Consider the following 16,470-nt stretch of genomic DNA (forward strand, 5'->3'; position numbering starts at 1 on the left):
AGTATGTTTAAAACTAAGCTTTTTAAAGTAAATTTCAAAAGTTCACAGCATACACCCTCAGCTGAATTTTATAATGAAATCAGTAGAATTCTGTATTATCATCAGGGTGGATTATTGGAAACATGTATCTTTTTAACCTGGCAAAGAAAGTACATCAACAAACCACCTTCCCCATGTGTCAAAACCCTCTTTGACTCACAGTAAACCTACTATTTAAGCTGCTTAACTTATCTTGGTCTATATTGACTAATTAGTTTGGGGAAAACTGCATTAGTTTATTTGGTCAAGTTAGAGGACATTAATCTCTCTCTTGAGATGGCATTGAGAAGTTGATGGTCAGCTGCAAGCTTTAACCTCTTCAGCTAACACTGTGTGGTCCAAAAAATGACAGATGTTTCTCAGGTCTTGGCCTCTTTTTTCTGATGAGAAATAATCCTTGCTTCTTGTCTCCCTGCAAAACCACAGATGTTCTGCTGCCTTTTCCCAGGAGCAGAAGAGTTTCTACTTCTTCTTTCCTAGTCTCTAACTACTTCTTCCTTTGCTGTGAAAAGTAAAACCTCCTCTTTAGCCCTTTTTCCTGTAGTGTTTTCCCCTTTGCACATCTACTTTTTAATTCACTTTTATGTAACTGACAGCATGGTCCCAAAGTCAGTCTTGTTTACAGATGATGACAAAAATGTCCAACCACAGGCCTTAACAGGGAGAATGTTACTATAAGATAAAAGACTGGATGTTGCTGTCAAACTGCTTATACATAAATTCATACATTCAAAAGAGATTTAAAAGTGGACCATATCTTCCTTTTCTTGCACAATACTACCTATGTGACAGTTTTCTTGCATGCATATGCATATGTATGCTAAATTCCTGATCAGCATGAATAAGCAGAACAGAAGCATGATTGAAAATTACTTTGGTATGCTAGAGTAAGCCCTACATTTAGTGTCTCATACTCCAAGGGACATTAGGCTGAGTTTTGCAGAATAGTACTGAAGGATATATGCAATATATGCAGTCAGTACCTTCCCTGAAGAGCTGTTATGCTATATCTTCTAACTCACCTTGAATTTCCACTGTCCTTGAATTTCCTCATCTTCAAAACTTTTTTCACATCAAGGTTGTTTTGTGGTTTTGTTTGGTTTCTGTTGTTTTGTTTTGGGTTTTTTTTCCCCCTGCTAAATGTAAATCCATTTGCTTTTCCTGGCCTGGAATGTCATCTAAACATGTCTTTACTCAATGTGACTGGTAAAACATTCACAGCTGACAGACCAAAACAGTGAAGTTCATTTTTGACAAAAGATATTTTTGACAAGAGAAATCAATAAGATTTAAGCTACCTTAACACTTGTTTTCAGTATTTTGAGTCATTTTAGACTAGGAAACAATGTTCTTCAGGTAAAGAAAAAGTAACAATTTTATACACCTTTCTCTAGGACAACTTGCAGGGTTGTAGCGGCATACATCCCCCAGCGTCTGATATAGATTCACCTTGACATAAACCCTAACATTCATTTATAATACTGTGGGTTTTGTAAAAATGGCAGCATGAATGTATACACAGTCCTTCGGAAAACAGACATTCTCTATGAAGGAACATATCTTTTAGGGAAAATGAAAGATATTGATATAAGCACATGTACTTTGTGTATGCAGCTAAATCTTGTGCTTGTCATTTTGTGATCTAGAGACACTTATTAAAGATGTATTGAAGGACCTAAAGAAACATCAAGTGAACGTGGAGAATCTCAGCTCAACAGAACTGGATGAGATCGCTGATACTATCGCCAATGCAATTCAAACTGTTGGCATTCAGAAAGAGACAGAAGAGGGTGCTGGAAAAACTAAAAACAAAACAGAAGCGCAAATGAAGAAAGGAGAAGCTCAAGGAAGGGCAGAGGTTCAGACTGGGTTAATGGAAAACAGTGTTAATATTCCAGGTATAAAACCTAAAAGTTAAGCACATGAAAAGATAGCTACCCTTCTTTTCCTTTATTGTTTCACATTAGTGCTAGACTTTTCAAATTCAGTTTTAAAGACAGGAGGGGAAGCTTCTGCATTTTTTTGCTGAAGGCTGCAGGATTTTACCTTTGTGACTTTCTTTTACAGCAGATACTTTATTTACCAAAAATGCATCTGTTTGTGAACCCTTGGTCTTCAAGCTTCACAAGCATGATAAACCTACACACCCAATTATGTTGAAATACAAATAGTTGTATGCCGTGGGGTCTTAATTTCCCTTTCTTGAAAATGAGATGTTTAAACAAAATGATAATGAAAAATCATTATATTCCAAGAATTTATTTCAAAATATGTGGGGAAAAAATGTTTTACATATAATCATTCTTTAATGTACCGCAATTACTTGCAGAAGAAAGTCTTAGACAGACAGGTACAGGTAGAAAACTACTTCCCTTTCCTGCTTTGAGAAATAAAAGAGTAATTTGCTTCTATCTGGACACATATTTTCCTGGTGATGCAGATTCAGGAGCTACAGTAATTGCCATTAATAAGTTGACAACACAGTGGGACAGAAGTTACCACTCATCCATTCTCTATTTTAGGAATATTACATTATGTAAGACATTAAAATCATATGCTGTAAGTCATAAGCATAATTTACTGTCCTTTTTCATGGTGAGATACTGAAATCCTTACTAGTTAGGGATATTCTGGTTATTTTAATTGCCAATTCTTTTTTGTAAATTAGAATGAGCAGACTTGAGGGTTTGTCCTGAATCATGCTGGAAGACATGAATAAAACTCAGTTCATAAATGAAAAAACAAGCATTATTTGACTGAGGTTAATGATGTGACTGCATATCATCACTGTAGTTAAACTGTAACATGGTTTTGGTAGATGATACCTATTGAAATAAGTCATCTTCTTCCAGCAAAACATGTATGTGGGATGTATATGTTTGCTTTTTCTTTAATGTAAATATCTATTCAGCTAGTTAGAGCCATTATATTGGGGGGTTCTTAGATATTGATAAACAGATATGAAGATTGGACACTTAATTAGCAAAATAACACTATTACATTGGCTCTTGAAGTAGTCTGTCTATTGATCTTGCGTTGATTTGCTATTGAAGTTGGGTTAGAATAACCATACTGAATTATACAGTGCTCTTTACTTTGCCCTTTCAGCTTTGATGTCTTAATGTTTAAATTGCATGAAAAGGCCACTCAGCAGCCTATAAGCGGTGTGCGTTTCATGTATGATATTTTCCCTTCCTAACTATGTATTTGTGCTTTTCATATCCTACAGACAATGGAGTGCGCGAAGGCAGTGTGAGAACTGATAAAAAGGTAGAGTACCAGTATTTTAACAAAACAAGTATTCAGTCTCAGAATATCAGGTTTATATGCAGTGAAGGTCAGAGGCACACTTTGAAATATAAGACTTGTTTTGTGTCTTGTGTGAATATAATTCAATATCACAGCATAGGCATGTTGTGTTGATGCATTGAAATGTTAAAGGAACATTTATTTAAACCTTAACCAAAATGAGTTTTGCAGTTCAAAAAACAAAATCAAGTCCTATTTCGCCTTTCATTTGTAAATATGAATTCATATTTACATAACAGAATTCATAACAGATCCCAAACTTCAGACTAATTCAGGCTTTTCCTGAAGTTGGTAAATTTTAAGTATTGAGGTATTCTTGAAAACACCATTCCTTCACCTGTCATTTGGCTCTTAGTTCTGGGGAATGCAAGCATCCTTCCTCAGACAGTATCTAAGTTTCAGAAGCAGATGGGTAAACTTATTCCCTCTGAAAGCATGTGTTTGTGAGAAGGTTCAAAATTCCCTTTTCTTCCATGGGATTCATCATTCTTCACTTTTTTACTTTACCATTAGTTCTTCAAAATCTTTGAATATCAGAGGTATTTCAAAAGCTCTAGGCACTAGGGGATAACATAAAATTTGGGATTTTAATCCAGATTACTTTTACAATATTCCTTATGAGCTTTGAATCACATCCTCTAGACTTTTGTCCAATATTCAGCCATTTTTCAGGTATATCAATCTTTCTTTTCCTGGGTTACATGGAGCAAAGAAAAAAAATCTCAAAGAAATATTTTTTAAAACTACCGTGAAACTTATCCTACTATATACTCTATCAAAAGCTAACACTACAAGACTCACACATGAGCAACCCTCCTTTTGTTCACAGCAAAATCTCTTTAGTAGCTACCCTTCAGCCAAGCAAAGAAAACACAAAAGTGGGCAATGTAGCAGGAGCTTTAACCACCCACATGAAATTCTTCCAGGAATGAAGCACTGCATTTAAAATAGACTTACAGAGGATACCATGTATAGATTTCTTATTGACAGTTTGAATAGGGGATGTCATAGAAAAGAATATATTGTGGCACAGAGTACAAAGTGCCTATTAGCCATCATTTCCTTCCAAATGCTTGGGTGCAGTAAACTCGTATAATGAAACTAGCTAATGAATTGTTCCAGGCATGTGTTTTGACTTTGGTCATTTGCTTACCGTTTCAACATATGAAACAGATTTTTTTACGTGATCATAGGTTTAGCTTAGTGGATCATTCACAAACAGTTTATCAGAATTTCTGGACATGAAATATAATTCATCACATAATATCTCTTCCCTTTCCTGTGTTATGACTTGTAAGACCCAAGAGGTATGCACGTTTCCAGTCCCAACACTTAGAGTACTGATGAATATTTCTATTCTTTCTCCTTTTCTTTAACTTATTTGATAACAAAATTTTATTCTCACTAATACTTAAACACATAGACACATGAAAATAAACTCCATCAAAATCTCATCACCATTTTCTTCTAGCTTTTCAAAACAGAGATAAGGCTGTCTAGTTTCTGTGATAATTGAAAAAAGAAAGTAATTGTTAACTATAGAATTTCTTTGCCCTTATTTGAAAAATACAGTGGCGTAATTTAATGCTGTTTTATTATTACTGGATGAACATGTTCTTACATAGTCTGGCAGCATATAGAAATTAAGAAAATGACCATGTGACATTTCTATGAATAGGCTTTACCATATCAATAACAGTCTGAAAGATTATATCCAGGTTTGGTTCAGTACAACATTCCTGTGTTTAGTTTTTAAAATAACATTCTTTTAATACAGGAGAGCACTGCAAAGCTAGTAAATTTCTTGAATGAGAATGCATTACCTGAAAATACACCTAAAGACCTTATACCTGAAGAATCTACTAAGACAGAAACCAAGAAATCTGAAGACACTGACTCTTCTTCCTCAGAAGAGACAAATGCTGGTGTGGAAAATGTAAAAAGTGAGACTTTTTCAAGGGAACTGACAGCTGCAAAGAACAGTGAATCTGACTCCAAAGACCCAAGCGAGGCTCACTACGGGATTAAGAATGCTCTAATGCAGGATGGAAACTCCTATGAAGAGCCTCAGAAAAATATGGGACAAGGCTTACAACTTGAAGTGAAGTCTTCCGAGCAGAAAGAATACGGCTATATTGTGACAGTGAAAGAGTAAGTATAGCAGCCAATTTGAATGGTGTTTTTAACTTGAGAAAAGATAAAGTCATTGCACCTTATGAAATATGAATGTACAAGAGGAAAATGCCACAGGCCTGATTTTTAATACATCTGAAACTATTTGGAACCTGTTCAGTACTTTGATGAAAATACACGAAAACAGTTCAATTTTCTCACAGTTGCCTTTCCTCCAGTGCAGAAGATACTTAGTTTGTAGGTCTTTTATGTAGATGTCTCTCTATCTTCTCATGTTCCAGTGACCTTCCGATATGTCAGTAAGTGTGCTTATGGTTAGAATGTGGGCTTTAAATATTTGACTTGAAAGTAGCCTAAATATCAATGCCTGAGTCATTCTTTAAAAAAATGACACAGTGAAAAAGCACAATATTTTCTCTGTGGTTTCATTTTGACCTGAAAATAACACATAGAGGAATCCAAACATCACATATGCAGCTAGTTTAGCAAGAAAGACCTAATGATTTCAGGTCATGTCACTAATGAATTTCACATTTAATACCATACTTTCAAAAGACAGCTTTTTTTCCCCTAGTGAAACACAGTTTATTACAGGAACATTTGGGAGTTTAGAACAATGTGGGCAGTTTTACATACTTTCCCCCACTGCAAGAATGAGAACAATTTGGTTAGGAATCCAAACCATTCTTCTGTGATAAATTAGGAATTTCTAAAATGGGCTTACAAATCTCTGCCCAGCACTATAGAGAAACTGAAACTTTTGTAGCACGGATTGATTTTTTTTACTATCTCAAACTTATTAATGGGATCGAAGGCAATAGAATTGTGGAGGATTCTTTTTTTTATCACACTGTGTTGCTTTGAAATGCATGTGGCTGCATTTCAGAGACAGCTTCTTTTTTGCCTTCTCCCAGGGGCCACACTTGAGAAAGATGTGATCATGAAGAAAGGATGCCATTTGGGGGGAAGAGATTTTATACAGTGCATGGAGGGACAGAGAGTGAAAGCTGAGGCTCAGCAGCCTGCAAACACTAGAGAAAGACAGAGACTTCCCAAAAAGTAGGGGACAAGCACCCACTCCTCAGAGATTATGGAAGGAATATATTTCATAAGGACTCAGAGGTTACCCTGCAGAAAACAAAAGTTACTTAGTTACTGGAATGAGAAGCTGAAGGAAAAGGGCTGACTTTATGAGGACATAGCAGGAATAAGAGTTAACAGATCCTTGCATTGCTATCGTGTCCCATCCTAAGTTTTATTTTTACCATTTTAGTGTTACATTTTATTCATTTTCTAAAGAAACCCAGCTCTATAGTTTAGAAAAGACCTTTTGGGAGCTTGGGGGTACTTGCTTTAAGGCAAGTCCCAAATGATTTGAGGTCCTCGTACTTCTGTTAACTTGTCTGTGTATCAATAACAATTAATGTTATTGATATATATAAATATATTGTTAATTAACAATAATGTTAATCATTATTTAATGAATGAGTGCTTTGGATTTGATTAACCAGTTTTAAACTACTTTTGCAATTACACTTTTCATTTGTTTTCCTGTAACGTTCATTTTTGTCGACTGGTTCTTTTAACAGGCTCACTACTCTCAACCAGGAGAAAGCCAGTTATTACAGAGTATCTTACAGTTTTTTTTCTAGATCATACCATAGTCCTTCAAGTAGGTTACATTTCTGTTCATTTTTTTGCCAAGGAACACTCAGGAGTCTCCTCTGATTTTGAAACCAGTCTACCAAAAACTGGTGGGATAACCTAGCTCAGCCACACCTCTTGGCTTCTTCCTATGAATGCTAGGTGAAACTATAGAAGCTGTTTTTTCCCCAGCTCAGTGCTACTTCCCCAGACTTTTTCAAACATCAGTTTGGAAGGCACCTTTATATCCAACAGTATCTTAATGACGCTATCTCCCTTGACCATCCAGTATTATTTGGCCCATAAATTCTCTAAAAGCTTAGAGCTTTCACAGCTCTGTGTAATGGGAGACATTCTGGCTTTCAGTCTTCAAAGCACATAGATTCTTCACTGTGTCGTCTTACCCAGTTTTCTTCCTAGCTGGTCCTCCACTGATGGGTTTTCCAGGAATTATGCCTATTATTAATAATTCAATGAAACTTGCTGAAGAAGATAATTTGTCCAAAGGTTCTTGGTCCTAGAGGACTCCACATACACAAATATTATTTAGCATAGATTTTTTCATCTTCTTTATCATTTTCAATACCAGAAAGACAAAAAGTACTTTTCTTATATACAAGATTATCACAATTTTAGTAACTTTTGGACAAAATGTTTTTACATAAACATTGGAATGTTGTTAAAAATGCTCAGAAACAATGAGAAAAAATCTGCAATTAGTTAGATGAAACTACTTCAAATGGTTTAAATTAAAAAATATAGTTTTATCAAAAAAATTTTAGTTTTTAATAGTAACCAGCTCATTACAGAAAGCACGTACTGTCAGTATTCAGAAAAGTTAACTGACAACTTCTCACTTAGCACTTCGAGTGCAGCTAGATGTCATCTTCTCCAAAGTCACCACAGAGAAAAAGAGAATAAGCTTTCATGGGTTTTTTTCGGTTCCTCATCTAGAATGAGTTAATTATTAAAGAGAATTAGCTGATTGAGTTGAACTAAAGAAAAATTCCTTTTGTATCATGATTATGTTGCATTTGATCTTCAGTAAACAGATATTTGTCTCAAGGTTCTTAGCCAGTGACTTATAACTGTTCAGTGATTTGGCCCTCCTCAGCATTTCAACTCCAAAATATACTGGTTTGGTTTTTGTTGTTGTTAAACTCGTTTGTTTTGAATAGGTCTATCTGAAATGTGAGAGTAAAATGAAACCCCTGTATTTCACAAAACAAAATTTGTATATTCTGGAATTCTATAGGAATAACAAAACCTGTTCAGGAAATTCCACATGCTAAAAATGGACTTGTCCACTCTGCAGGAGCGGTGAAATACTTTCTACAGCAGCTGAGGGATCTGTAACATACTAGTATGTCCCACAACCTTTTCTTTAGTACATAAAGTGGCCTTAGAGAGCAATTGCATCAGTGTAGCTGAGTTTCAGTAAGGACTTGTTTTCATGAATTTTGCGCAATTGTATTTTTTCTTGGGGGAAGAAGCATAGACAAAGGAATATTTGTTAACTATCGCTGCACAGAAGGTAAATATTAATGTCCTTTTAAGGAACATATCTTTAGTAAACTTCGTGTATCATTATGGGTTTGTACTGAAGATCTTACTGGCTGTTTGCAGTAAATAAATAGTATTGATAAATGGTTTAGGTATATGCTACATATTGATATATAACTGTACATGCACGATATTTTCATACAGTGAAGGGGCTGGAATTATTCCTAGTCATATCTTTAATCCATGATAGTCTAAAATCACTCCTGTTTGAGAGGTGGTTGTAGTCTCTAATTACTCATGAAATTGATTTCCCAACTGATCTTTGATATTTTACACTTAGACTCGATGATCTTGTAGATCTTTTCCAACCTAAATGATTCTGTGATTTTGTGTTTAAATATTTATTCTTTTCTAAAGTTCTCAATTTGAAATAGGGAGAAAGCTGAAGCTAAAGGTAGGCATGAAATAAACCTTCCTAAGACCTTGAGCATCACACAGATTCATAAGTGAGGTATCTTTCTTGCAGCAATTATCACATTGAAGATTACAAACCAAAAATTATGATCTTGGTGTTTTTTTTCAATCCACCCTTAACTTGTGCACACAAAATGAAATGCCAAAATATAATATGAGAACCACTTATTTATTTTCCAGTACTACATCTTTGTATGGTTTTCTTCTTCCTCCATAAAGCAAAAGGTCATAGTTTCAATCCATCAGTTTTTATTGGCCGTGAGCTTTTTGAGCAGTGAAGCTTCATTTCTACAGCTGAAACAGTGGTCTTTTGGTGAGAAAGGGAAGTAGTCCAACATATTTGTACACTGGGGATAATAGCTGGAGTTCTTTTCACCTTCTGATCTGAAAATGGAACTGAAAAGAATGTACCCAGTGGTAAAGTTGACAGATGTCAGGGGTGATCCATTCAATATTAGATTCTCAGGCTTCCATGGCTTTGCAAGTGTGATCCAAGGAGATATTAGGACTGCTTCAGTGAACTCCTAAGATGCCAGCTTTTAATTGTGCCACAAAGCAAAGATAAACATTTCCGTGTAATACTTGAAGAAAAGATTTGTGATAGTTTAAAGACTTGTCAAAATGGCAGTCCGATTGTCAATGGCAAGAACAATAGGTCACTCCTGCTGTGTTTGTTGAGTGACCTTTCAGATGGTTGGAGCAGTGCAATCCATACCAATCCATAATATCCATCAGCACTAAGCTTCGGAATGAATTGACAGTTTCAGTGTAGAAAATTGTCCAGCAAATCCTCCACTGTGCTGCTTCAGCACTTTATTATGCTGAGAAACCAATCAAATTGGGTGATTTGCTTTGTTTACTCTTTTCTCCTTCAAAAAATTGGTATTCTACCACTGTAGGATTTGTGTCAAAGAGGTTTCTTTCGTTCTCAGTGTAACTGCTTTGAACTGTTTCTACTAATTTTAGCTCTGAAATTCTAAAGTAATCTTACAAAACAGTTAACTACAAGATGTTTGGGGGTTTTTTTGTATGCTACTTTGGCCATAGTTATAAAATACCCCTCCATTATAGCGAGGGTACAGCAGTGTGAATTCCCAAATCAGAGAAGTCTTTGCCTTTGGACAAAAGAATTCTTCCTATTTTCTTAAATTCTAGCTCTTCATGTACAGAAAACTTTTCCTGAGGGTTGGAAAAAAATGCCAACGCTCCCATTTGTCTAGCAGGATATGCTCAAAGCCGAGGACCAAGATCCCACAATAAAAACATTTAAACAATGTCTAGCCTCCTGAGTCTCTCGTGAGGAAACCCAAAGCCTGACTTTCCAGAACATGTAGTTCTTACCACCTCCAGTAAAACTAAATGCAAGCTGCTGCATGCTCAGCAGTTTAAATAGTCAAGCTGGTGTGCGATTTCTTATATGAGATTGAGAAGACTTAAATGTGTTCAGAAAAATCCCAGTTTGAGAGTAGAAAGTTCATCTCTTTTCACTGCTTATCGCAGTCTTTCAAGCTTCAAAGTCAAGTCATGCTTTTCTGAAGTCCTTGGACACCCAATGCAGAGAAACCTGTCCTGTTTTGTGATTTTTCAGAATGCATGTGCTTTAAGTTCTTCCTATAAATCCAAGATCACAGACAGCTCATGGCAGCTCTGTTAGCTTGTGAGCCAACATCTGGCATTGTTGTATTAGTCAATTCCTGGGTATCTCATGTTTTGTCATATGTTAACTCTCAATTCAAGACTGTCTATGTAAAACTCTTTAGGCTGTAAATCTGTTCACAACGTTAACTTTATCGGCTCGCACATGCATTTCTGTGCATTTAATTTGAGGTAGCTGGTATTCTGATCAGATGCTGTGGAGAAGCTGAAAATGGATCTTGTGTTCATAATATTAAATTGCTATTGAATATGATTAAGCTGACCCATTCAACGTGCTGAAGGGTTAGGTTAATTCCAGATGCTTGATATTTTTTCTCCACCTTTACAAAGGTGATAAATGATGCTGCTTTGCGTGTAATGATTACTTTCCACAGTAGGGTGTTCAAGTTAGGACCCTGAAGCTGGGTTGTACAGAACTCTTGGTTTATTCCCCAAATTTTCTGGTTTCCTAGACAAGTCATTAAAGAATTGCATTTTTATGATCTTCATCATTTTCCCCTACCAGGTTAAAATATTTAGTGCATTTTAATTACATTAAAAAATGAAATTAAAAATAAACAGGAGAAAATGTATCACAACATCTACAGCAATGAAACAGGGCTGATAGGTTTTATTGTTCTTTCCTTGGAAAGAACCTGGAAGGTCTTGATGTTTCTTAGAAGCTGAGCTTTTCTATTCCATGAGGCTTTTCAGCTCTTTTTTAAGAAATAATAACAAAATATTCTTGTCCATTAATAGACATATACAAACAGAAAAGCTGATTGGACCTTCTCTCCATATCTCAGTGTACTCTTTGAAGTTGTTATTCTACCTGCAAGTGCAGTTTATCAAGGGAAAAAGATTCGTGCGTATTCTTCACTTACCTTCTACAACTAGCTTTAAAAATTATAAGAAATTATAAACTTATATAAAACAGAAAAGCTTTTGTTACTAAGGTCTGTTATATCAGTGAGGGATAGCATTGCTTATATTAAGAAATTATAGGTAAAATTTTTATCTGCATTTTGTCACTTTCTCTAGCAGTCTTTACCCTTGTATAAATAAGTTCCATAAATGTCCATCACTGGTTTTAAAGCCAAAAGTTTAGATTCTGATAACATACTTTGACCCCCTACCTAAATAATAAAGATGGAAAATACTTGCCTATGAATTTATCCAGTAGAGACAATTATGTCATTTTGTCTCAGCACCATAACTGGTAGAGAGACATAAATCTAGAATCTTCCTTGGCTAACTCTTCACATGTAATATTTATACTCCCTAGAGTTTTCTAGACATAAAATAATCTTCCTTTCTTTAATCCTCCAGTTTCCTTGTGATACTTAGAAAGTGACAGAGATCATATCCCCCACACTACTGCTTCACTGCCTTAATTCTGATATTGTATATTCCCATAGGAAAATGATAATTCCTCCTTCTTATTCATGCACAAGAAAATAACAGGAAAACAGTAGTTACAGTAGCTTTGCCATAGAGAACAATAAATACTGGCAGGGCTTTTTTTCAGTACAAGAGTTCAGTTTTGAATTTGTCTGTTGTATGTGCAGTGTTAACATGATCATCTGTTCTACTTCTGTTGCCCTTAGCTTTTGTGCTTCCCAATATATTATCCCACAATATGAGTCCCACCTCCTAATGTAGATCACCTTACAAAAGAAGAGCCCTTCCAAGGGTACATCTTTCCCTCCTCTTAGGGCTTCACTTCCCCAGGTGTTTTCCTCTATTTTCTGTTGGGACCAGCTGGGCATTTTTGCCTCTAGAGGAGCATCCAGAACAAAATTTTGAATTGATGTAGCTGGTGACCAGCTGATCATCACAATAGCAACAGTACTGACAAGGAATCACTCTGGTCCCTTGATGAAAGGCAACTGGTAATTGTAAGAACATGCCTGGAGTCCCCAGAAGTGCCACAAGGACTAGCTCACATTTACATCTCTCCACTTAGCTGAACAGATATGGCTGTCAGCCTAGTTTCCTGGAACAGGCATTCCCAGACACTCATTTCTGTCTTTCCATGCCTCTATGTCATGTTAGCATCCTGTGTTCAGGTCTCACACTCCATTTCTTTCAGAAGAGCAGCTGGTGCAAGTACTCCACAACCCCTTTGCGAGCAGGTTCAAGTTACTCTGCTGACTGCAGGCTATAGACCTTTAATCGCTGAGGCTGCACTTTACATCCCCCCAAACCAGGAAAGGGGCTGGTAGCTGTGCTTTGTTTTTATAAACAGTGATAGTCATTAAAACCCCAAGATGCTGCAATATCTCACAATACCATATGGTCAATACTTTTACTATGTCAGTGTTTTGGGGGTAATTACCATGTAGTTCATTATAAAAGAGTGATGAATCTTAAGCTTTTGAAATGAGAAAGGAGGAGAAAGCCAAAGATTGGGATTCCTGGGAAGGAAGCACACTGGATCATGACACAGTCTATTACCTACCAGTACTTTTTCACCAGTGCTGTTCTGCCCCGTCCTGGGAAGTTCAGGTATTAAAACTTCATAATTTAATTTTCACACCAGAATTTTTTTTTTATTTCCTAACTCGGATAACGTACACAGTGTAAATGCCTGACCACTAAAAATTAGAATGAAGTAATTTTAATCACACTTTAAATAATTTTTATTTCAATCAAATATAATTTCATAAGTAGAAAATCAGTGAGGACTAATTCAGAACACAGAGAATAAATCAGAACAGAGAAAATATTTTAATTTTTATTTCAAGTAGATATTCTGGTTTTCCACTGGCATTTGTTTAAAGAAGGTATGCCACAATCTCAAGACTAGACATATCTACTATAGAAATAAATGTAGAGTTAATTTCTTAATAGTGTGGAGAATGATACAAAAAGTCAGGTTTTAAATCTTTGAAGCTTAGATTTCTTATGGAAATATTTTTTTTCTTTAACTTCTTTTCTTTAACACTAAGTTGTTGGATATTCTTTGTCATTCTTAAATTATACCATTTGCATTATAAATTTTTCTGGGCTTTAAGCTGCCTTGAAGGAAGAAGGAAGATATGAAGGAAGGGAAAGAATGAAAAGTTGGAAGTGGGTATCATCAGTTGTCCTCAATCTCATTTATTACTTCCTTGTATAAAAGAGTAATTTGATACGAAAGAACAATTTTGCATTTTCAAGGCTTTTTTTTCATCAGAGGTTCCGGGTTCACGACAAGAGGACTGCAAGTGCTGTTTCTAACATTCAGCTTAAAACACACGAGCGAGTGCTTTGGTAAGGTCCATTTCAGCCTCAGAAAGGAGGATGTCACAATTGTGGCACTGATTATTGTCACTATTTCTGTGCTTCTGCTTATGACAAAGCATCTGTACGAATTTGTTGCTGTTAACCCAGCTGGAGGTAGTGCATGTTTGAAGTAGTGCAAGTACAGGCTGGCACAGTGTCACACTTCCATTATAACTCTGGAGAGCTCTTCCCTCTCGACTTCTCTATCACTCTCATGTTTCCATGATGCCGTTATCTCCTCTGACCTTCATAGCCTGACCACTGCCATTGATTTTTAGGAAGTGTCATTTGTGTTACAGATTGGTCTGGACTTGAATCTGTCTGTATTAAGAGGTTTAAATTCACACTTACTGGTGGTGGGAAAAGAGGGAAAAAAATGACAGAAAGTGGGAATTTGCTGAGCTGTCAAAACAGAAGTAAGCTTAAAAAGGTTTTATGGCTAATAAAGCCTTTGAGAAAACAAGCATAGAAAAATGAAACTGCAGCCCAATGCAATAAAAGTGCTGTGAAGTCAGGCAGCTCTCAAACAATCCGGTGAGCAGCTCTGTGCTCGGAAGCTATTTGGTTGCTTTCATTAATCCATAATAAATGTGAACCATTTACAAAACTGATCATTATTTAACTAAATTTAAGGCACACATGCATTCAAATAAAAATAAATCCATCTAGTGCTGACACACATTCCTCCTCAAAGTCTTTACTGGAGAAGTGTGCTTCAAGGTGTATGAAACTACACTGAAACACGGACAAAAGGCTCAAACTTGGACAGACAAGGCAGGCTGTTGTAACTCCATGGACTTGAAGCATCAGTGCCCAGGACTTTCATTATAGGTTATCGGATGAGTTAATCTCAGGGGCACTTCCAGACAAGAGAAATAAATACAATTTCAGTGTCTAAATGTTTTTTTAGGCTTTGTGGGCTCAGAAAGAATTTAATGGCAACACTATAAATTGCTTTGATGTTAAAATGTTCCCAGTAGTCCTTGCTATTTCACTTACCTCCTTTGTGACCTGGAGAAAACCACTCTAATGTCTCCATTTCTTCTCCATTGTATGGTTAATATGCGCCTTCTGATGAGTAAGAGACATCATTTGTGTCTAGAAAAAGAGAAGTAGGAGCTGAAGAAAACTGGATGCAATAGCTTTGTACTGGTGGTTGCCACCCTGATGAGAATGGAAGAGGCATGTCACTGTGTTGCCATGTCTTCTTTGACATGCCATGTGCTATCTAAGGTGGCAGGATCGCTCACTCCTCCCATGGGCATGCATAGATGACACCATACACCATTTATTCCCTCCTCAGGATGCGACATCTTTCCTCTGGATTGCAGGGCATGTGGCTCAGATGTTGGTAGCTAGCAGCTAAATCAGCCAGGTTTGGTAAGTGACCTTTCAGGTCAGAGAGTAGTGGTGGTGGTGTGCTAGAAAGTGCTATGCAGCCAATTCCCAGAAGACAGGAGTCAGTGGGAAGAGGGGAGTGAAAATCTCTTGAGGAATCTTGGTAAAGCTGTGTCTGTTCTTTATGATGGCATCAGCAGCTCTTCCATATTTCAGTTACTACTGAAATTTGCACACAAAGAGGTTTACAACCTTCTATTTCATACTTCAGTAGCTGAGTTTCCCATTATGTTGCTTGTTAAAATATTTACTAATCTTAGCAGAATAAAAAAGAAAGAAGAATACGAAGAAAAAAGGGAAGAGAAAAACAAAAAAAAAAATTAAACTGTGTCCTTAAAATAAAAGCTTTCCTAGTATTGTTTTCAGCTTCCCTGAGGTGGAAAAGTGCTGTGATCACCAACTCCAGGACCACACTCATGATAAGCTACTATTCACATTTTACATCTTGGCTATTTATATCTGAAGGCTACCGAGCCTGGGCCTCCAGGAGGCAGTGCCAGGGACCCTCTCTTCTCCTTTGGGGCAATACCATGCCTGGAAGACCCTCAGGAGTGAAGCAGCTACGGATGAGATACATCATACTCTCCTGGGAGAAAAGCTGCTGTTGCAGCGAAACCACAAGTTGTACCTACCCTTCAAATCAACAGGAGATAAACGGGATGCTCTTCATACTGACTTTAAGGAGAGTGAGTCACAGAGCAAGGGCCAGGGTGTCACTGCGGATTAAGAACTGGTTATGAGATAGGAGAGAAAGATTTGTTATGAACTGATGCTTCTCAGCATGTAGAGAGATTAGTGGTACCCCATGGGCAAATTGTCTCTGTTAGGAAGAACTATGGAGGATTTAGAAAAATTCCAGATGGATTTAAATACATTGAGGGATTAAAGAGCACAATGGTAGATGAAATTCAGCTGCAATAAGTGTGACAGAATAATAGACATTAGCAAAAATAGTCCTTTTTTAAAAAAAGAAAAAAGAAAAGGAAAAGGTATTCTTAGAACTCCTTATAGTCTGGGCTCTGAGGCTGTGGAAAATTTTGAAGAAAAGGTTTGCTGTGTTGATACGTG

At 36.5% G+C, this 16,470-nt stretch overlaps 1 protein-coding gene across 1 annotated transcript in view; it reads left to right on the top strand.

The window, feature by feature from the left end:
* PTPRN2 (protein tyrosine phosphatase receptor type N2) overlaps positions 1-16,470 on the top strand; it is a 663,741-nt gene that overhangs the window by 259,404 nt on the left and 387,867 nt on the right. Inside the window, exons 7-9 of the mRNA XM_055804928.1 lie at positions 1,686-1,937; positions 3,269-3,309; positions 5,126-5,499. Of these exons, the coding sequence (XP_055660903.1) occupies positions 1,686-1,937; positions 3,269-3,309; positions 5,126-5,499 (667 nt within the window). The remainder of the gene's footprint in view (positions 1-1,685; positions 1,938-3,268; positions 3,310-5,125; positions 5,500-16,470) is intronic.

Source organism: Falco peregrinus, chromosome 5 (genome assembly GCF_023634155.1).
Source record: "Falco peregrinus isolate bFalPer1 chromosome 5, bFalPer1.pri, whole genome shotgun sequence".
NCBI classification, from domain to species: domain Eukaryota; kingdom Metazoa; phylum Chordata; class Aves; order Falconiformes; family Falconidae; genus Falco; species Falco peregrinus.